Raw genomic sequence first — 19,483 nt, 5'->3', positions numbered from 1 at the left:
CTTCGAAGGAGACTTTGGAGCAAAAGGGCAGTTAGCACATCTGCTTGCAAGATGTGTAGACGTGGGACAGACGGAAGGAGGGTGTCTCTCCTCCTTCACCAGCCTGGTGATTCTCACACGTGTGCAGGCATGGTGGGGGGATGGGGTGGGGCCAAGCTGGCCTCCCGCGCTGGGCATGCTGGCACTGAGCGCCTGCTTGCGCGGGTGTTTCCCTGGGGATTCAGCCAGGAAGGGGGTGTCGCCAAATAGCCACTCATGGTCTGTCTGTCTCACACACATGTTACCTGCACGCTGATTTTCAGGGTGTCTCCTGCTCTGTGACAGCGAGCCCGATTGTAGGTTCCCGTGGATTCTCACAAAGAGCGATCGAGCCCCGCCCGGCTGTCCCTGGGGAGGCCTGATGGGGGTGCGGGGAGCTGGGGCGTCTCTGCTTGCCTCGAGGGGCTGGTTGTCGGGCAGCTTGTCTTGGTTGTGAGGGGGACAGATTCTGTGCACCATCCGTCCGTCGCACGGGCCCCGCTTCACGGTTTTGAAGACGCTCATGGAAGCATCTGCCCTGAGCGGCTATTGCCTCTTCTCCGCTAGGTTGAAAACTCCTTCCCGCCGGCAGTATCTGACCTGTACAGGAGAGGGAAGCTGACGGTGCGGATCGTCTCCCTCCAGGCCGGAAGCGTGGTGGTGACACTCAGGCTGACGTTTCAGGACCCCGAGTTCCCAGTGGGAGTCTCCACGCTGGCCCCCATGCTCCCGCCTCTGCTGGCAAGCACAGTGTTCCAGATCGACCCGCAGGGGACACGCGTGCAAGGTCGGTTCCCCTCCACACCGAAGCCTGCCACCAGGCCCCGGAGAGGCCCAGCCACGTTATTGCAGGTCCAAGTTTGCTTTATTGTAAACAACTGATCAAGTACATGAAATTCGTATCCTTGCTCTATGTTCCTGTACGGGAGCTGGAAGCCCATCTGCATCCCACACCTCCCTGCTCCAGGCAGGAGAGGGACCCCAGGGGGAGCTCATTCCCGCAGATGGCCCAGAACACAAGGTGGGGCAGGGCCCTGGAGGACCCTGGAGGGGACGGGCCCTGGGGGCTGACTCTGTGTCAGGGCCCAGCACACGGCCGCCCTGCCACCTGCTAATGCGGGCTTCTAGTTCCTCGGCCCAGACGTTATGTAATTGTACTTGATGTTGCCTTGAGGCAGGAAGTCACAGATCAGGGGAGGGGGAGAGACCCAGAGACAGAGAGAGAGGAGATTGGGGGGAGGTGCGGAGAAGAGAGACAGAGTCAGAAATAGAGGTAGAGAAGAGAGAAACAGAGACAGAGATATAGAAACAGAGATCTAGACATAGGGAGAGACAGATAGAGATGGAGACATGGAAAGAGACAGAGACAGAGAGATAGGGGGAGAAACAGAGAGAGACAGAGACATGGAGAGATAGAGAGTGAGATAGAGAGACATGCTGACGTGTAAGAAAGGTTTTGCTGCTCATACCCGGGGGTGAAGTTCCCCGCACTGAGAGCACCTACAGCCTCCACGTCCGCGAGCCTGCCTGGGGCTCCGTCTGGGGAAGGGGTGTCCGAGAGCGAGCTGTCATCTCTGGGCTTGGCTGTGTTCTGGCTTGTTGTCCTAACCTCCCTCCCCAAGGATGCAGGGAAGGCCATGGGACTGTCACATCTGAAGTCACACCTGGAAAACTCCTGCCTGCTTAGCCTGGGGGCCGCTCTGTCACTCACCCTCAGGGATGGAGATGGCAGTGGTCCCCTGCACCTGGGAGGCCCTCTTACCTAGGCTCGGGGACTAAATGCAGGGCAGGCACCCCCAGGACCCACCTGAGACCAGCTCTGAGCAATCTTCTGGTGGCCCAGCCAGCCCTTCCAGCTACTCCCCAGCCTGTCCCTGTGCACCAGGCTTTAGTTTACTCCAGATCCTTTGCAGTGTGTTGAGTGGTGGCCCCCAAAAGAAATGTCCACCTAGAACTTCAGACTTTGTTTGGAAGAAGGGTTTTTGCAAATAAAAGTCAGGTAAGGATCTGAGATCATCCCGGATCAGGGGAGGATCCTGAATTAGAAGACACGGAGGAGGAGAGACCCAGACACAGGAGAAGGCCACATGGAGACGGAGGCAGAGGCTGGAGGCCATGAGCCCGGGAACACAGGGAGCCCAGATGCTGGAAGAGGCAGGGAGGACCCCCTCCCAGAGCCCCAGAGGGAGGGAGGCCCTGCCACACCTCGACTCTGGACTTTGGCCTCTAGAAGTGTGCGAATGAGCCCCGTGGTTTCCAGCCAGCCTGGAAGCTCATGGGGTCTGAAGGCGGCCTCCGAGAGGCAATGCAGAGAAGAGGCGCCTTCGTCGCTAGTGTTCTAGGGTTGTTAGCCGGTCATGTGAAGTGTCCGCATGAGGTTCCAGAAACCCCTCAGCAGTTACCTCTCACCCTGTAGGCTCCTTGCCTGACAGTGGGCTGTTTGCTGAAGGGTGGCTGTGGGAGGCCCCCCGGGCTGGGACCCCTCTTCTGCCCAGTGACTGGGGTGGGGGGCACCTGGCCCCATGCAGGGTCTTCTGACCCAGTGACTGCTGGCTGTTGTCACCAGAACCTGCAGGCAGCCCTCCCTCCCCCTGCCATCCACAGCCCCCACTCCGGCAGGCAGCCCAGGCCTGAGCCCTCCCCAGGAGCGCCCCAGCCCCACGCGCGGCCGACTGGAGGAGAAGCACATGCATGGCTAGTCCACAGAACGCCAATGAACCACAGCCCAGAGAGCCCCCCTCCTCTGTGGCTCGCACAGAAATGCTATTGTTGGCGGCCTCAGAGCATTCCTGGGTGATTTGGGGGCTCTCGCCTGCCATGAGTCAACATGTCCCAACGGCGTGGGGGGTCACGTTGTCATGACCTCAGCTTCTCCCTGAGGCCCGTCTGTTGCGGCGGGAGGGGGGTCACTGGGTGGCCACGTGTCCTTGGTCTTCCTCCAGGAGGGTGTGCCCCTTGCTGAGCCTCGCCCTGTTCCTATGAGCCGCGCCCTCCGGGGGCCTGCTCAGCCTCGCCCCAGCTGCGCGGCTGGCAGGAGCAGAGCGCAGCCCCACGCTCGGGGCCCCTGCCCGCGTCCTCGGCTGGCGGGTCCAGAAGGTGCCAAGGCCACCCGGCAGCTCTCACCACAGACCTGCCTCCTCCCTCTGAACTCGAGAACCACCTGGCCTGGGGCTTTAATGCAAGACCCAATGAAGCTGTCGTGCCTGACCCTGGGCTTGCTAGCCAGCTGCGTGCCAGGAGAGCAAAGGCTTGGTGACTCACCACGACTAAAAATAGCCACCAGGTGTTCAGTGGTGCGAGCTCCGGTCTCGACCTCTGCTCTCCTCAGGGCCCTGCTGCCGGGCCAGCCTGGGCTCCATCCCCAAAACTCCTCGAGCTGCCTGCAGGCTGGAGGTGGGGCAGGGCTCCAGGAAGACCCCGGGGCCGGGACACCAGGGCCCTGCCTGTGCAGGAGCCCCAGGTGGGGAGTGGGGGGGTAACTGTCGCATCAGCTGATGAACCTGGTCCCTCAGGGAGCTGTTTCCGTGAAGCCCACATGAAGCCAAACTGAAAACCACAGCAGGAGCGTAGAGCACGTGGATGGAGGGTTTTCTCTTCCCAAAACTGGACTCATCCCCTGTCCTGCCTTCAATCCGGGCTGAGTCCCAGCTCCTCTGGCACGCCGAGCACGAATCGGGCCCTTCTCCCTACAGCTCTGGGGAGGCTGGTGCGGAAGGGCATTGTGACCGGCCTCGGCATGCACGGCCGCCCAGCCCAGCCCAGCCCAGCCCAGCCCAGCAGAGCCCGGGCGGGTGCCCCAGCCCTCTCCTCTGGCAGAGACGACTCCGTTCGGTTCGTAGCCACCTGCTCCCCTGGGGCGGGTGGGACAGGCAGGGAGCTGAAGGATGGATTCCGGGGTGTGGGAAAACTGCCCCCCAGCTCTTCCGAGCCTGGAATACAGCTGGAGACGTTCATGCCTTAAATCACACGTATTACATGTAGCACTTCGTCCGTCAGTCACGTGTCAAGATGTGGGACACCCTCAGGTGTTTCCTTACAAGAGTGGGGATGGCGGTCACTGGGGGGACCGGAAGAGGGGATGGGAGAGGGCAGGAGAAGGAAGGGAACATGGATCCCCAGGAACCTGCTTTCACGGTTTGACTGATGCTAGTCCTGGCTGCCGCTGGTTGGAAATTACCAGGCTGTGGCGGGTGTGGTGCATGAGCAAGCACGGGGGGCACCTGGGGGGGGGGTCGACTCGCTTACCTAACACTCTTCCTTGCTCAGCTCAGAAGGGTTCCCAGTGACATGGGGTCTTTGGGATTCTTAGTTTCCCAGACTGGGGAGCAGGTGTTCCAGGGCCATTCTTATCTGTGTTACTAGAAGTTCATGTTATACTTAACCAGACTCTTCGGGCTTGGTTATTTTTCTTTGTTGAAGTGCTAAATGTTAGGAGATGTTGGCACATCAGAGAGAAGGGAAAGCATCCCGTTTTGGGGAGTCTGGGAACAAAGAATAAACAAGAGGAATGCATTCACACCGGTGGGTGCTAATTGCTCCAGAAGGAACCAACATCCCCTAGTCTTTGCCCCCAAATCAGCAAGCCGGCAGTGGAGGTGACAGGGGCAGGTGTGCTGTCTTCGGTCAGGGACAGGCTTTGGGGGGGGCTCTGTGCGGGGCCTCCCTCCCTCCCGGTGCTGCTGGATGCCAAGGGCACGCCGCTGACTCCCAGCCTGCATCCCTCCGACGGTTTGCTGCAGAGATGCCTGGGAAGAGCTCTGCTCCGTTGCTGTTTTGTTTTCTCAGTAGCTTCTGGCCGTTTCTCACTGGATCTGTCCTGTGTCTCTCCCGCCCCCCTGGCAGATTGGGACGAGTGTACAGACAGCCTGGGGCACGACTGCTCCCCTGCTGCCCAGTGCATCAACCTCGAGGGCTCCTACACCTGTCGGTGCCGGACGTCCCGGGACGCCCACCCCTCCCGCGCGGGCCGGGCCTGCGAGGGTGCGCTCTCATCCCGGGGACCCGATATCCTATATCCTTTCTAATATCCGCAGGCTGCTGTCCTGTATTCTTTCCTTATTCGCGTGATGTCCGGCAGGCTGGTGACGATGGTCGGCACCAAGCCCTGCACTGATCACAGATCTAGAGAAGTTGCCGCATTTCCGCACGGGCCAGATGGATTCCCCTGAGGCCGGCGAGAACGGAGCCCTGCACTTAGGTCCCAGCTCAGCAGCCATCCAGGAGGCGCTCCGCCCTGGGCACGTCTGAGAGCTCTCATTTGTCAAAAGAGGCCCTGCCTCCCGCTCTGAGAGCATGTGGGAGGCCGTGAACATGGGCCGCACTAAACATTCATCCCGTAACCCCCAACGAGACAGCCTGTGTCCCCACTTGGGGCCCACCCCGGGGGGCTCTTGCTCGCGGGTGGCATCCGGTGGGTTTTGCTTAGGGTTTTTGGACCAGATGTCCCCTCTGAGAGTGGATGTGTGTCTCGGCAGGTGACGTGGTGAACCCCACGGGGGGTATCCTGGCTCCAGCAACAGGTGTAACAGCCCCAGCACTCAGCACAGGAACAATAGCCCTTGACCGGGAGACTCCCATCTCGTGGCCCAGCCCTGGGCACTCCTGGGGCACCCCTACAGCAGGCCAGGCCCAGACCCCAGGGCCCCCACCCAGGAGAGGGGGCAGCGGCGTGGTCAAGCAGGACAGGAACAGCACAGGGCAAGGCGTGGAGGACGAGGTGCCCAGAATGGCCCCAGGCTTGGTGACTGGCCAGTGGACAGCCAGCAGGGCTCCGGGGACAACCCCCAGCTCCCCTCCTGGGACCATGAATGGCTTGCTGGACACCACTGGATGGTTAGCAAGGAACTCCACCACAGAACCGTCCTTCTGGACCACTCCTACTGAGAGCCCCACAGACCACATCGAGTGGCACGCCAGTCTCTCCTCTTGGAATACACCACCAGCACCTTTGGACCCCACAGAGCCGCAGCCCTTGGACCCTGGGCCCTCCAGCTCCCCAGACCTGCCCTCAGCCCCCACGCCCGAGTCTCTGAAGCTTCCGGCCTGTGGTGAGTGCCTCGGATGACGTGTCCTAGGGGACATGTGCCCTGAGGCTGCAGCACACTGGCAAACAGTTGCGCTCTGGTTGGCAAGGGCTCACATAGTCATTGAGTCAAAGCCCTTTGAGAAGAGTCAGGTGCATTGCTCATCGGACGGCTAGGCCAAGTGGCGTACAGTGCAGCCCGGTCCCTGGTGGTGGCTTCTGTCTTGTTAGGACAGGAACCTGGTCCCCATGCATTCTTCTCTCCTTCCTGTTCCCAAGCCTTCTGGTTGCCCACGGCAGGAGCAGGAAGTCGGGGATTGGGAGGAGCCTGTGGAGTGCGCGTGTCCCATTAAGCACTGCGGGACATCCCACAGAAGTGTTGCACGCCCCAGCATTCCCACGTCTCCCCAGCAGCGCAGTACCCTTGAGCCTGGTGCAGGCTCCCTGCTGTGTGGACCCCCAGCAGTCACATTTACACCACGCAGAGGGCTAAGCCATTGCCAAGGTCCCGGGGCGGCACTCTGGGAGCTAGCCCTGCGCAGGAAAGGGGCCTGGCCGTGCAGCTCCCACAGAGGAGGTCACGCTGGCATCGCTGTGAGCTCAGTGCACTAGCCCAACCCTGGGTCCATCCAAATAGAACTAATGGTTAAATGTGGCTCCGTTAGTGCGCTTCTCTGCTGAGCAGTGTAGCTTCCAAGATGAGATTTAAGCCCCAGCAAGCCAGTGCTGTTGAGCGCCCCCAGGGTCACCCTGCAGGAATGGCTCTGGACCCAGCAGGGGCCAACTGTGAGTCCCCTCAGGGGTGGAGGGTTCCCCCTCTGGAAGAGCCGCCCAGAATCTGCGCAGGAGGTTTGCTCTGGGGAAGACCAGGGGCCTCAGTGGCAGAGAGAAATCCAAACTGAAGAGGTGGGAGGGCCGTCCCAGGGAGCCTGGGGCTCAGGAGGGCTGTCCGGGGAGCCTGCACCACATGCACGGCTGTAGCAGGAGGGGACTTCATAGGCCTTCCCTCGGCTGGTGTCCCCAAGTAGTGTATTTGATGTTGGTGTTCGGTGAGGCTTCTCTGGTCCTCTCTCCTTGAAACACTGGATTGATTGCGATCTTCTCGGTGTTTATATCCACTTCCCAGTTCCTGTCCCCATCGAAAGGGTCACCGTCTCCAACGTGACCAGCACCAGCTTCCAGGTGGCATGGGTGGCAGATCTCACCCTGCACCCCACCTTCCAGCTCACCCTGACCCCCATGCGGAGCCCTGCAGTGCACCTGGAGACCCGGAACTCAAGCCTGACGCTGTCGGGTCTGGAGCCTGGCGTCTTGCACCTGGTCGAGATAGCGGCCGAAGCCTGTGGGCCAGGAAGCGCCAAGGCCCGCCTGAAAGTGAGGACAGGTAATAGGTCTCAGAAATGCTTGTTGCCGCTTGTTCTTAAGGGGAGGGAACAAGCATGAGAACGATTTTCAGTGCGTTCAGGTCCAAACGAGCGGGATTCCTTTGTGAGCGACTGGGTTTCTGCCCTCTTATCGGCCTAGGAATGAATGCCTGGCTGTGTTCACACGGGGCTGGCTTGCGAAGGCCAGCCAGGAGGCAGCGCATTTCAGGGAAAGGCAAGGGGCAGACTGTGGGCAACGCAGGGGCACAAAGCACTCAGGACTCTGACCGCAGGGGTGGCAGCCCCTCCCTGCCCCATGTCCCATGGGTACGTTGCAGGAAATCACGTGTTGTACTGGTGTACTGAGCGTTCTGCACGCCCTCTGATTGATTTTTTCTGCTCTCAGCGGACCTGGACTTGGCTTCTAGGAAGGACAGGTAGACAGTGGGAAGTCAGACAGTCGGACAGCTCAGCTATCACAGTTGTGGTCGTTATGTGTCCAGATAAATCTCTTGTTTCTCCTCCTTTGCACCTGTCATCCAGATGTTTTCCTGAATGTCTAACTTGCTCGAACAGCCAAGGGCTGGCTGATGTTGCAGACGGGTCCTCAGATCTTGGGCAGCTGTCTCAGGGCTGATGGCAGTTTCTCCAAGGTGGGGAGCACAGCCCTTGAGGGGGCGAGTAAGAAGAGCCTATAGGTTCTGTTTGTGTCCCTTAAAGTACTGATTAGCTGTGGACTGGGAAATCAGGGGAGACGGTGTGCAAGGACACCCTCCGACAGGTTCATGGTGAGCCTCGGAGAAGCGTGGTCACTGTCGGCCACCCGTCAGTCAGGGTGGCCTCTGAGAGCTGGTGCTGGGCTGTCAGCATCACTGTGGACAGTCTCACCTGCTGGAGGGAGGAGCTGCCCGTGGGCATGTGACCCGTGCCTGGGGTGAGTACATGTCCCTTCTCACCTATGCACCTGTCCTGCTACTGAGGCTCTTAGATCAGGCTGCACACCCCAGTTGTTGTGTCTGGACCAGTGGCCCTCAGGTGCCGCAACAGCAGGCACCCCAAGGACATGGATTTGGGGGTCATCCAGCCATGCATCCTGGGATGGCTTTGTGGTTTGTCCTTGGCCTGGGCAACAAGCCGTGGGTGGAGGACTCTCGGCCCCCGCCAGGAGAACCTTGGCCTTTCCTCCACTGCCTGGAATACCGGGCACATAGCAGACGCATCACAGATATCTGGTGAAGGACTGAATGAGGTGGCTGCCGTGCCGGACACCAGGATGTGGCCAGGCAATGTTCCTGGATCACATTCTTGTACCAAGGCTTCCCAGAAGCCCCACGTGGAGGGAACAGATTTTAATTGAGCAGGGACTGCCCTTAAGCTGCAGAGAAATAGTGCTCTAGAGGGAGGGAGAAGAGAATCAGGACCTCTGGGCACTCTGCCGTGAGCTGCGGGCTCTGACAGCGGCGGGGCAAGGCCTGCCCATGTCTTGATTTGCCTGGGACAGCCAGGGGTACGCCTGTGGCCCCAGCATAATTAATGGATAGTGGCTCCTTTCACTCTCAAAGTTGTCCCTGCTGGTAAATCACCTGGATGCCATGTGTGTACAGGGGCAGGGAGGCGAGTGGAGGGGCTGGCCTGGTTCCACAGCCTCCAGAAGGTTCTCTCTCTGGGCGCAGGCCATGGGCGGTGCCCTCTGGGGTCGGGCTGCATCTCTGCGTGCCGGGCACCGTCAGCCTTGATGTCATGTTCTTTCCGGCCACCAGGGAAACGTCGACATGGAGACGTGCTACCGAATACATGCCCTAATGCTTTCACTGCAGTCTAATGCGTTACCGTTCCAGACGTGTTTATTCTCCGTCCTGCAGCGGCCCAGAAACTCAGAGGCCAAGTCAGAATCGCAGACGTCAGGTACGTGGAGGCCTTCCGCAATGCCAGCAGCAAGGAGCATCGGGACTTCCAGGAGCGGTTCCTTAGGGCGGTGAGCTGGGGAAGCTGCGCCTTCCTTTCGGGATGTGCCGAGGGAGGGGGGCAGGATCCCACTCACAGCCGAGCAGGACGGAGACTGGCAGGGGCTCGGGAGCCCTCATTTCCCAAGGCAGCTGGGAGTCCGGCTGTGGGGGTGGGGATGGGGGTGCCTGGCGCCCCTGGGTCTGCCGCGAGACGCATCGGCAGGTGGGAGCCACTCCCGGCCCTCTGCTGTGCCCACCCTCGCACTATTAGCTGTTGAGCAAGCCCCCTTTATCGAGGTGGGACCCCGTGGAGCAGAAAGCCTAATGAAGGAAACGTTTTAAAATATTGACGTCTATTTCACAGACCCTAAAATTCACACTTCAGAAGGGCTCAGTGCCGTGGTTAAGGTTTTATTTGTGAAGTGGCGCAAGTGTCACCACTCATTCCAGAACATGCCCTTCACGTCCAAAAGAAGCCCAGCGCCCCTTCACGGCGACTGTCCCTGCCCCCGGCATCCCTGACACCCGCCGCGGTGCTGTGCTTGTGGATCGGCCTGCCCCGCAGGCCTTACGCGCCCGGAATCATGCAAGCCGGGACCTTCTCTCTCTGGGCGGGGCTTCGGGGCAAGTGCGCGGCGGGGCAGGCACTTGACTGCGCTGGACGGTCAGGTAACGCTCCGCCAGGCGGACGGGTTACGTGTTGCGCATCCATTCACTCGCTCAGGTGCCGGGGGTGGGGGGGCGTCCCGTTCCCGGGGAGCGAGAATAAAGCTGCTGGTGTTTTCCCTAACCTCCTGGAGCTTCCGCTGCTGTCCGCGCGCTCCCAGAGATGCTGTCGTGTTACAGGGCAGTCCGCGCGGCAGCTCCGCCGCCTTTTTTGCGGGAGGTCGGATTCCCTTCGACGCACAGAGGAGGCGCTGGTCCTGATCTCGTGCTCTTGTTTGTACCGTGGGCATCTCCTCCGTGTCAGCTTTTCCTCCCTGCGGGCTTCGGCAGCGCGGCCTCGGAGCGGGGCGAGCTCCCACCCCAGCGTGACACCCGCATTCTGTTCTACCAGAAAGGCATTACTGGCTGATGAAATGGGCCCCGCTGCCTCCAGGAAGCGTCCCTCTGGGGCTCCTCGGGATCTGGGAGTCTGCCTCATTTGCTCTGGGTGCCCAGCTCCCGGCGCAGTGCATGGATTCAAGAGCTGCTGGCGGTCCGATTCCCTGGCTGCTTTAGGTTCCGTGATGGTCGCACATAATACTTAAAGCAGCAGCACTGAGCATCAGCCCGCAGAGCTCTGGGGGTCACCCGCGGCAGCCCCATTTGCACTCAAATGTCTGACAAATCCTTCCTCTTCATGTCATTACTCTCCTAGGGACCATTGTTGGTTTGTTTAGAATTTCAGCATAGCAAATAACTGTGCAATGTAGCACTTTTATAGGAATTTAGGACAAATTTTGGGAGGTTGTGGGTTCACGTGGCGCCTTGTCCCGTGTCACTTCTTAGCGGGGGGCCTGGAACTTTGCTTTGAGACGGATTTGAAATGCAACCCAAAGTGACTTTAATCCAAGCCTGTGACAGATCGCTCTCTGGAAGTCCAGACAAAAAAAGAGAGAAGGACACAGAGAGAGAGAGACAGAGACAGAGAAGAGGCAGCTGTTCCAGTGGTGATGACGGTGGCCAGGTGCCTGCGGGGTGACAGCAGATTTGCTCACGTTGGCTGTACCAACGCTGGGAAGTGAATCCGTGAGCCTGTGCCTTGAGCCACCAGCCCTCGCAGGGTCCAGATGAGGGCGAGGTTTTCTGTGAGGCCGGACCCTGGGGGTGCACTTTTCCATAGAAGACTCACGCTGTGTGGACTGTTTAAAGCCATGACATGGTCGTGTGTCTCTCTGGGCGTTTTGGCTGTGCGGGGCCAGGGAGGAGATTCTGTCCACGGTGGTAGAGTGAAAAGCAAGGCAGGAACGGCCTGTCCCTGCAGGAAGGCTCACAGGAAGCAGTTTTGGGGAAGTGGGGGGAAGAATGGGGGGGGAGTGGTTCTACAGGATTAGGAGTAAGGGAATTGTTCTAGAAAACACTCAGTGAGAGCGAGGCATCCCCCCCACGACCACCTGTTCAGCACCTGCCCTCCGTGGCTCTGCACTGAGAATGGCAGATTCTAAATGCTGTCCTGACCCCCCTTGTGTGATGTGTCCCCCAGGATAGGGCTTTGACATCTTGTCTGCACCAGCCAGCAGATGTGCTCTGCCAGGGAGGGGGGGGAACAGGGCTCTTCCTGGGACCTCAGGACCCACAGGCACTTGTGCTGGGCTTGGGACATGGCACATGGGCCCGGGCCCAGCACTGACCTCTGGCCTTGGCCTTTGTGCTGCTGGCCGGACTCCCAGGCGGTGCCCCTGGGGTCAGGTACCCGGCTTCCTCTCTGTGGGCGGCTCTTTTCACATGCGGTCTCTCTAAAGGTGCGGGCTTCCTTGCCAGCCGCCATGCTTCGGCTCGTGGACACCGGCAAGGTCCAGGTGAAGGTGACCCGCATCGCCAATGGCAGTGTCGTGGTGGAGTTTAACCTGCTCATCACCGCAGACGTGGATGTCCACGAGGTGTCCGCCACGTTCCTCGTGGCCTTTCAGAGCGCGTCTCTGCTGCAGGCGGTCAGAGGGGACACCTTCATACAGGGTAGGTGGAGGCCGGGCCCCACGGAGACGCACCGTGTTCTGGAAGGGAGGCTGAGAGAGCCCGGCTCCTGCCTTTGTTTGGAAGATGTCACCCTGTGCACCTCCTCTTAGGGGCCCCCCTGCAGGAGGTGAAAGTGGGGAGCAGAAAGGACCCTCATCTCTCTTATCACTGCTGTGTTGTTTCTGAAGGGCCAGGGCCGGAAGCATCCTGGCATGGAGCTGCGTGGGGGCCCAGAGGTGCTGCTCTCTTCCGGGGACACGTCCCGCCGGGCCTCCTCTGTCACCTGTGTGACTGCTGGCCACACTTTCTCCCGAGTGCGGTCTCCGGGGAGATCCCGGTAAAAGCCGTTGGAAAGAAAAGCAGGGGCAAAGCAATTTAGATCGTTCTCTCGAGTCGTATTTGTCAGCTCGAGCTGTCGTAACCAAATATCACAGACGGGGTGGCTTACACAACACAAGTGTACGTTCTCAGCTCGGGAGGCTGGACGTCCGAGGTCCAGGGGCCGGCGGGTTTGTTTTCTGGGGCAGGGCCCTCCCTCTGCCGTGTGGACAGAACCTTTTCACTCTGTCCCTGTGTGTGCGTGGAGCTCCGGTGCCTCCTGTTACAAGGACACCACCCCTGTTGGGTTAGGGTCCCTCCTTAGGGTCACATTAGCAGCTGCGGCTTCAACCTATGCATTAAAAAAAAAAAGATTTTATTTATTTAATTGGCAGAGAGAGAGAGAGAGAGCACAAGCAGGGGGAGCGGGAGAGGGAGAAGCAGGCTTGCTGCTGAGCAGGGAGCCGGATGTGGGACTCAATCCTAGGACCCTGGGATCGTGACCTGAGCCGAAGGCAGACCCTCAACTACTGAGCCACCCAGGCACCCCAACGTATGCATTTTTGGGGCACAATTCAGTTCATAGCACGTAGCATACTTGAAAATAAATGACAAAAAACTTAGAGTTACGTGTACAAAAACAGTCAGAGACCATGTAAGTTATTCTTCTGGTTTTTGGAATGAGAAGGATTTTCTAAGTATAAAAATAGAAGGCAAACAAGCCCAGAGGGGTAAAGGCTGAAATATTTGACTCTATAAAAATGTCAGCCTTTTATATTAAACAAAATAAAGGCACCATGGTGAAGGAAGCAACACCCCCACAACATAGTTTGAATGACCTGGTGAAGAATTACATCCCAAAGAGAGGGAGAGACTGCACGTGTCAATAACAAGGTGCTAAGAACCGAGTTGATCCTTATGACTAAGGTAAGTTCACGCCAGACGTGAGCAGACAGTGCAGGACAGAAGAGACGCAAATGAGGAGCCAAGAGCGATAATCACAGACATTCCCACTGAAACCGGTCCTCAGGTCCATCTGGAAGCAGTGGGGTTTTAACTGGAAACACCTAACACTGGCCACCCTGGGCCAGAGTGGGCCTCGCGGTGGGCACAGGATTTGCTCGTGCCTCCTGGAAATCAGTTTGACGATTTCGCCAAGAGCTTTACAGATGTCCGCCTGCTGTGGTTTGGGAAGATTGCGCGCAGGACTTCAGCCTATGGAAAAGGACCTCAGTTCGGACCGTCGTTCACACACAGATATCCACCCTCACTGTTACTTAAAAAGTAGAAGCTTGCGAGTGGCCAGTAGTCCCGTAACGGGAGATATTAAGTAAATCGTGGCCCATCCGTGCCATGGACTGTCATGCAATTATTAAAAGTGAGGCTCGTTGAGACAGAAAATATCCCGGAAACGGGTTAGGGAAGAAAGCAGGACTTGCGTGTGTGGGTGCAGTGTGACCCGAGCTGCGTCACAGTCTGTGTTTTCAAGGACGGAAGGGGATCGTCACCGTGCAAGCTCTGTTCTACTTGGGAGGCGGGCTTCGGTGTGGACTGTGCTCTTTGCTAGGCTGGCCCGAATTTTACCCATTTTCTGCAGTAAACCAGCATCACTGTGAGGAAGGGTAGCTGAGCGTAGAGACCAAAGCAAGCAAGTGGGCAGAAGGCCTTCTGCGGGGACAGGCTTTCTGCGGGGTTGCCTGGGCCTGAGGCCAGGGGCTGGGGCCTGTTCGCCCCTGATGAACTGCCCTGCCGCCCTGCCGGGGGACCAGGAACCCTCCTTCCCCAGTGGCCCCTACAGACGTCTGGACGCTGGCCGAGACACAGGTGCCTCCCTGTCTCCTGGATTCCCCAGAACTGGCCAGCTTTGCTGTCACTCCATAATTTTCAACTCCACTGCCCGAGATGCAGGGTGGGGGGTCGTGTGAACAGCTGGCACGGAAGTGCCTTCAGGCCCCATGACCCCATGACCATGTCCTGTTTTGTTTCTGATGTCGTGCAGATTATGATGAGTGTGAGAACCAGGAGCACGACTGTGAGCCGGGCGCGTCCTGCCGCAACACCCTGGGCTCCTTCACCTGCATCTGCGTGGGCGATGCCCCCCGCTTCCCTGTGGAATATTCTGGAAGACCTTGTGAAGGTGAGAGTCCCATAATCCCTTTTCCAAGATACTGTCGGGTGATCTGTTCTTTTAAGGATGTTCGTTTGCGAAGTGCCTCTTTTCCAAACGAGGTCAACATATTTTTATGTCCTGGACTAGTTTTCTAACGTGTGTGCCTGTGCGTGTACGTGCACACGTATGTATCCCTTCACGCTCTCCCATGCATCTCCAGCCTCCTCGGTGGCACCTCGTATCTCCAAGTGCCTCCGATGAGAAACTACACACGTAAGGTCCACTGTATTCTCTGATTCTAGAAGATGACCTCCAAACCCTAGGGCCCATGTGATAAGCAACATGTGGGAAATGTTTCTGCTCAGCCCCTTCTTCCCACCCAGTGCTTTCCCCATTAAATGGGGCCTCAGTGGATTCAGTGTTGACCCTGGGCTGACCCCTGCCATCCAGGGATCTGCAGTCAAGCAGAGCACTTGTCACCAGGAATATGGAATGTGTTCTGCCTGACATAGAAGCAGCAAGCTCAAAGGGACTAAGTTGTTGCAGCCCCATGAGTGTAGTCAGGGAGGGCTTCCTGGAAGAGGTATCTTAGAGCTTCTTTTAAAGGACAGCTAGGACAGCACTAGGCAGAGAGGGCTGTAGTGGGGCAGAGGGTGCTGGGTCCATGCAACAGTGAGAACAGAGCTCCTGATGGTGCCCATGGTCCCGGCGCAGTTTGGGCTGGCTGAAATGGGAGCACCTTCAGGAGCGGGGTGGGAGAGAGTGGGAAGCCAGCTTCCAAGAAGTAGGCGAGGCCAGTTGAGAAGGCAGTGAATGCCACTAGCAGGGGTTTGGACTACATCTTGGAGACGAGGGAGCTGGGTGAGGGGGCAGAGCAGTGGGCAAGCCCCACCTTGAGAGAAGAGAAGGCAGGTGCCGGGGTGGGGGGCAGGTGATGGAGCCAGGCCCAGGGAGCGGGCTGGGATGGGTCCTGGTCCGCTTCGTGCAGACTAGGGAGGAAGGCCTCGGAGAACCCTGCATGTCTTCACGTGGCGCAGGTTGAAGCTGTGCCTTGAGGGAAGCGGGAAGCTGGAGCGGCGGCTAGGGACTCGGGATCCTGACAGTAAACATCATTAACCCACCTTGGAGATCAGAGGGCTTGTCACAGCAAGCCCACGGGCTCGGCCCACACCTGGCGCCAGCCTGGGAGAGTCCGGGGGACAGAGGGCACGTTGGTTTCCTGGCCCACGGGAGCCCCTAGCAAGCCAAGCCAGGCCCCGCTGCAGGGCTGGCAGGAACATGCGACAGGTGCATGTGTGCGGCTGTGGCCAGAATGTGCAGTCCAGGTGTGTGCTGCTGTTCCCGTCTGACCTCACCCCTGACCCCTCCGCGTGGGCGTCACAGGCCAGGCTCAGGTGGCAGACCCTAAACACAGACCCACCCTTGGGTTTCCTCTTCTCGTGCCTTGCAGGTGACTCTCCTGGCAACACAACCCAGGCTCCCGGCCCCTCCCTGGCGCCTGGCCCGGAGCAGCTCCCCACCCCAGCAGGATCCAAGACTGCCTCTGTGCCGGGTGCCAGCCGGGGCCCCCAGGACCCGCCCCAGCGGCTGAACCTGACCGAGGCGGTCAGGGTGCTCTGTGAGATCGAGAAGGTGGCCATCGCCATCCAGAGGCGCTTCCTGCAGCAGGAATCCATCCCTGAGACTTCCCTGTACCTGGGACACCCATCCTGCAACGTGAGCGACCACAACAGCACGCACGTGCTCCTGGTGGCTGGGTGGACCGAGTGCGGAACCGTCGTGCAAAGTGTAAGGGCTGGAGGGCCAGGCTCGGGTGCACACAGGGTGGGGGGCAGTGCATTAAGCATCAGGAACACCAGATGGGGAGGGGGAGGGGCCACAGCTGTCCCAGGGGACCAGGGGAGACTCTGCACCCCAGGGTCTCTGACTCTAAGTGGGGGACCCAAGAAAGGGGGACAGGATAGGGCAAGTTCTCACCAGGGAACAGACTGTGCCCTGGAATCAGGAGGGAGTTTTGAACTCTGCCCTGTGGGATTCTGGTGCAAAGGGCCTGGGGTCAGCCTCGGGTTTAAAGAATACTTGCAGTGATTCTGAGGCATAGGCAGGATGGACAGCCAGTGGGAGAGGAAAAAGGCAGGAAAGCAAAGTGTGTCGACATGAGTGTCCGGCGGTGCAGATGTGTGAGAACACGTGTGTATACACGAGTGTGTGAGTGAGTGTGTGCACGTTTGTGCACGCTGGGCAGGTGGTCTGGTGTTATCAGAAGGATCTGGCCGGAGGGACTGTGGGCCTACGAGTGATTGTCTTCACTGCAGAGTCCTTGACAGGCTGACAGGCGCAGGGGCCTCCCTCCGCCGCACAGAGGGAAGCCCAGTAGGGGTGCGGCCGCCCAGCTGGAGGCACTCCTGTCTCACCTGCAGGGACAGCTCTGGGCCCACGTGAGCTCCTCTGGTCTGCAGCACCCCCACGCCCCGTGTGCTGGGCTGACCGGCTCCAGTCCCTGATTCTTCCCAGATTGGCTCTAGACCACAGTTAAGGCTCCTGTGTCCCTCTTGCCTCCCTCCTCCCAGCACTGAGTGCACTGAGCTGCTGGGAGGAGGGTGCCAGGGTCCTCTGTGAGCCCCGCCTCACTGGGCACTGGGGGATGGGGCAGCACTGGGCATGGTGGCCCCCTGAGAAATGTGCACACCTGGGACAGGACTTGTGGAAACTCACATGGTCCCCAGATGCGTGTGGGGATGACTGTGTGCACAGCCAGGGGACACGTGACAGCAGCTAGGGGCATGACGAGGTGGAAGGTGTCTGCTGGATCTGGGAGGCAGGGCTCTGGGTCAGGGGTTGTGCATGGAAGGGGCTGGTGTTGGGGGGGTGCTCACTGGGAGATGGTCTCAGCAGGGGGCCGGCGTGGCAGTGGGGACAGGGAGGTTGTCCTCGTGTGGGAAGTTGGTCCACTGGGCAGGGACTCAGGAACCCAGACTTCAGCCCCTAAGAACCTTGTGACTGCAATTCGAGACCTTGTTTCCCCAAACGGGGTGGGGAAGGATAGTCCCATGGACCCACAGATGGTGTTCCGCATGCCTGGTGACAGTTAGGTCCTGGTATCCACGTTTAACCAATGGGACTTCGAGGCTCAGCAAGGTCAACGGGGGGTCAGGGTTGCCATGCCTCCAAGGATCAGCCCTATGGCCTCTATGACTCTGCCTTTCCAGAGGCCTTCTGGGGTACAAGGAGAGCAAAGGCCTTTGCACTCAGTTGCTTCTGGTTGGAGCCTGGTCTCTGCACCCCCGTGGGAACACATGGGCCCCAGGCACAGGCTGGACTGAGCTGACAGGTAATATGCCAGATCAGGAGCAGGCTTGCCAGGGGCCAGGTGCTAGGGCTGCGGGGTCAGCGTGCACGTGGGCACGTGGGGGGCAGGCAGCTTCAGGGTCAGCGTGCACGTGGGCATGTGGGGGGCCATGGCAGAGTGGTGCAGTTGCACAGTGGGTTTGCTTGCCTCTCTTGAGTGTGATTCCAGCCTCCTTGGGGGCTCTGGGTTGAAGGAGCCACTAGGATGTCCCCAGTGACCACAGAGCCTTTGTCAGCCCCCCTCCCACCTTCCAACCAGGACAATTTAAACCTGACCCTGGGGGCTTGCTTCTCTTTCTTAAGGATTCCTCAGATTCACATGGAGGCGGGCTGCACTGATGAGGGGTAACAGCTTCTTGGGGGCCCTAGTTTTGAGCCCCAAAGCCCCAAAGTGGGCACGGGCTGGAGGGTGGGCACAGGCAGAGCTGTCCCCGAGGGTCTCGGGTCTAAGTTAGCACCCCGCAGCCTTGCAGAACCGAAGGGAACGATGCTGGAAATGATGTGGTCAGTGCAGCCAGGCTGTTCGGGGTGAGTGTCGTACCGATGGGCCGGGCCCCAGGGGCGAGCCGGCACGCTGGCTCTCTGCCTTTGTTTCCCCGAGCTACACAGACACCTGGTAGAGCTGTTATATTCAGTGGGGTTCAGGGCCCGTTCAGAGCGGAGGGAAATGCGTCTCTAATGAGTTACCTCAGCCCTGAAATCCACGAAAGTTCTTGATGTCTTTGACACTTGCCAAGAGCTAAGATTTTCCAAAGATGGACTTCCAAGTACAGTTAGCAGGCTCCACCGCCGCTTTGTTTTTTCCCCTTTGGTTAAGCAGTTTAAGTTTTACTGAGCTCCTGATTTTTAGAAGCTAGATCTAAGGCTTTAGGGCTCCCCGCCTGGGTTTGCCGTGCTGTGTACAGATCGTGCAGAGACACTCAGAGACACCAAGTGGTCCACGCCCCAGAAGATTCACCAGCGTACAGAATCCTCTTCACAAACACTTCCAGAATGCTCGTGCAGCCAGCAGGGAGCCATCCGGGTTGTCTGAAGCACTTTTCAAAGCGATTGTCAAAGGCACCGAACAGACGCTGTGGCAGCGTCTGGGGTGCACGCTGGCCCGGGTGCCCAGAGCGCAGCGCATCGAGACCTGACGCCGTGTCTGTTGCGACTACACCTACGGGAGCTTCTGTTTCTCAGCTGGAAGAAGCCACCAGACCTGCAAACATCATGTCGAAAAGTATTGCAAAATATGGAGGGACAGATTCTAGCAAACAGAGACGGGGGTAAATTTGCACGTGTTACAGTGTTTCCATTTTTGGATACTGCAACTAAGAACCGGGGCGAGTTTGTTCCCAGCAGCTAAAGCAGCCACTAGTCTCCGCTAAGGAAGATGAATTCCGAGAATTGAGGTGGTTTTCAGTAATTCTAATTTCACTATTTGTATGGAAACCTGGAGACACCAGTAATATCCAGTAGCTTCCAATATCAGCTAACGGCTGTTTGATGTGCTTGCCCGGGCCTGTGTCATAGACACATGAGGAAAATACACTTGCTGTATTTCTCATGAGCAGCAAGTAAGGGGTCGGTGTGGGAGCTGGGGAAGCAGAAGGGCCTTCCAGACGTCTTCCCTGCAGCGACTTTCAGTCCGGAACCATCGGCAGCAGCCACTCCCCTTCATGCTCCCGCACGCTTTGCACCACCTGTGACCCGCTCT

At 58.8% G+C, this 19,483-nt stretch overlaps 1 protein-coding gene across 3 annotated transcripts in view; it reads left to right on the top strand.

Moving 5' to 3' along the window:
* Positions 1-19,483, top strand: part of UMODL1 (uromodulin like 1) — a 63,128-nt gene that overhangs the window by 28,421 nt on the left and 15,224 nt on the right. For 2 of the 3 annotated variants that reach the window (XM_002922445.4, XM_034655286.1), the window contains exons 9-16: positions 586-805; positions 4,861-4,998; positions 5,493-6,065; positions 7,167-7,424; positions 9,267-9,379; positions 11,795-12,008; positions 14,326-14,463; positions 15,887-16,224. In XM_002922445.4, the coding sequence (XP_002922491.2) occupies positions 586-805; positions 4,861-4,998; positions 5,493-6,065; positions 7,167-7,424; positions 9,267-9,379; positions 11,795-12,008; positions 14,326-14,463; positions 15,887-16,224 (1,992 nt within the window). The remainder of the gene's footprint in view (positions 1-585; positions 806-4,860; positions 4,999-5,492; positions 6,066-7,166; positions 7,425-9,266; positions 9,380-11,794; positions 12,009-14,325; positions 14,464-15,886; positions 16,225-19,483) is intronic. The other variant, XM_034655293.1, reaches the window with a different exon arrangement.

This window comes from Ailuropoda melanoleuca, chromosome 1 (assembly GCF_002007445.2).
Source record: "Ailuropoda melanoleuca isolate Jingjing chromosome 1, ASM200744v2, whole genome shotgun sequence".
Classification (NCBI taxonomy): Eukaryota; Metazoa; Chordata; class Mammalia; order Carnivora; family Ursidae; genus Ailuropoda; species Ailuropoda melanoleuca.
The sequence above is the reverse complement of the archived record's forward strand: the minus strand, read 5'-3'. Positions and strand labels throughout refer to the sequence as shown.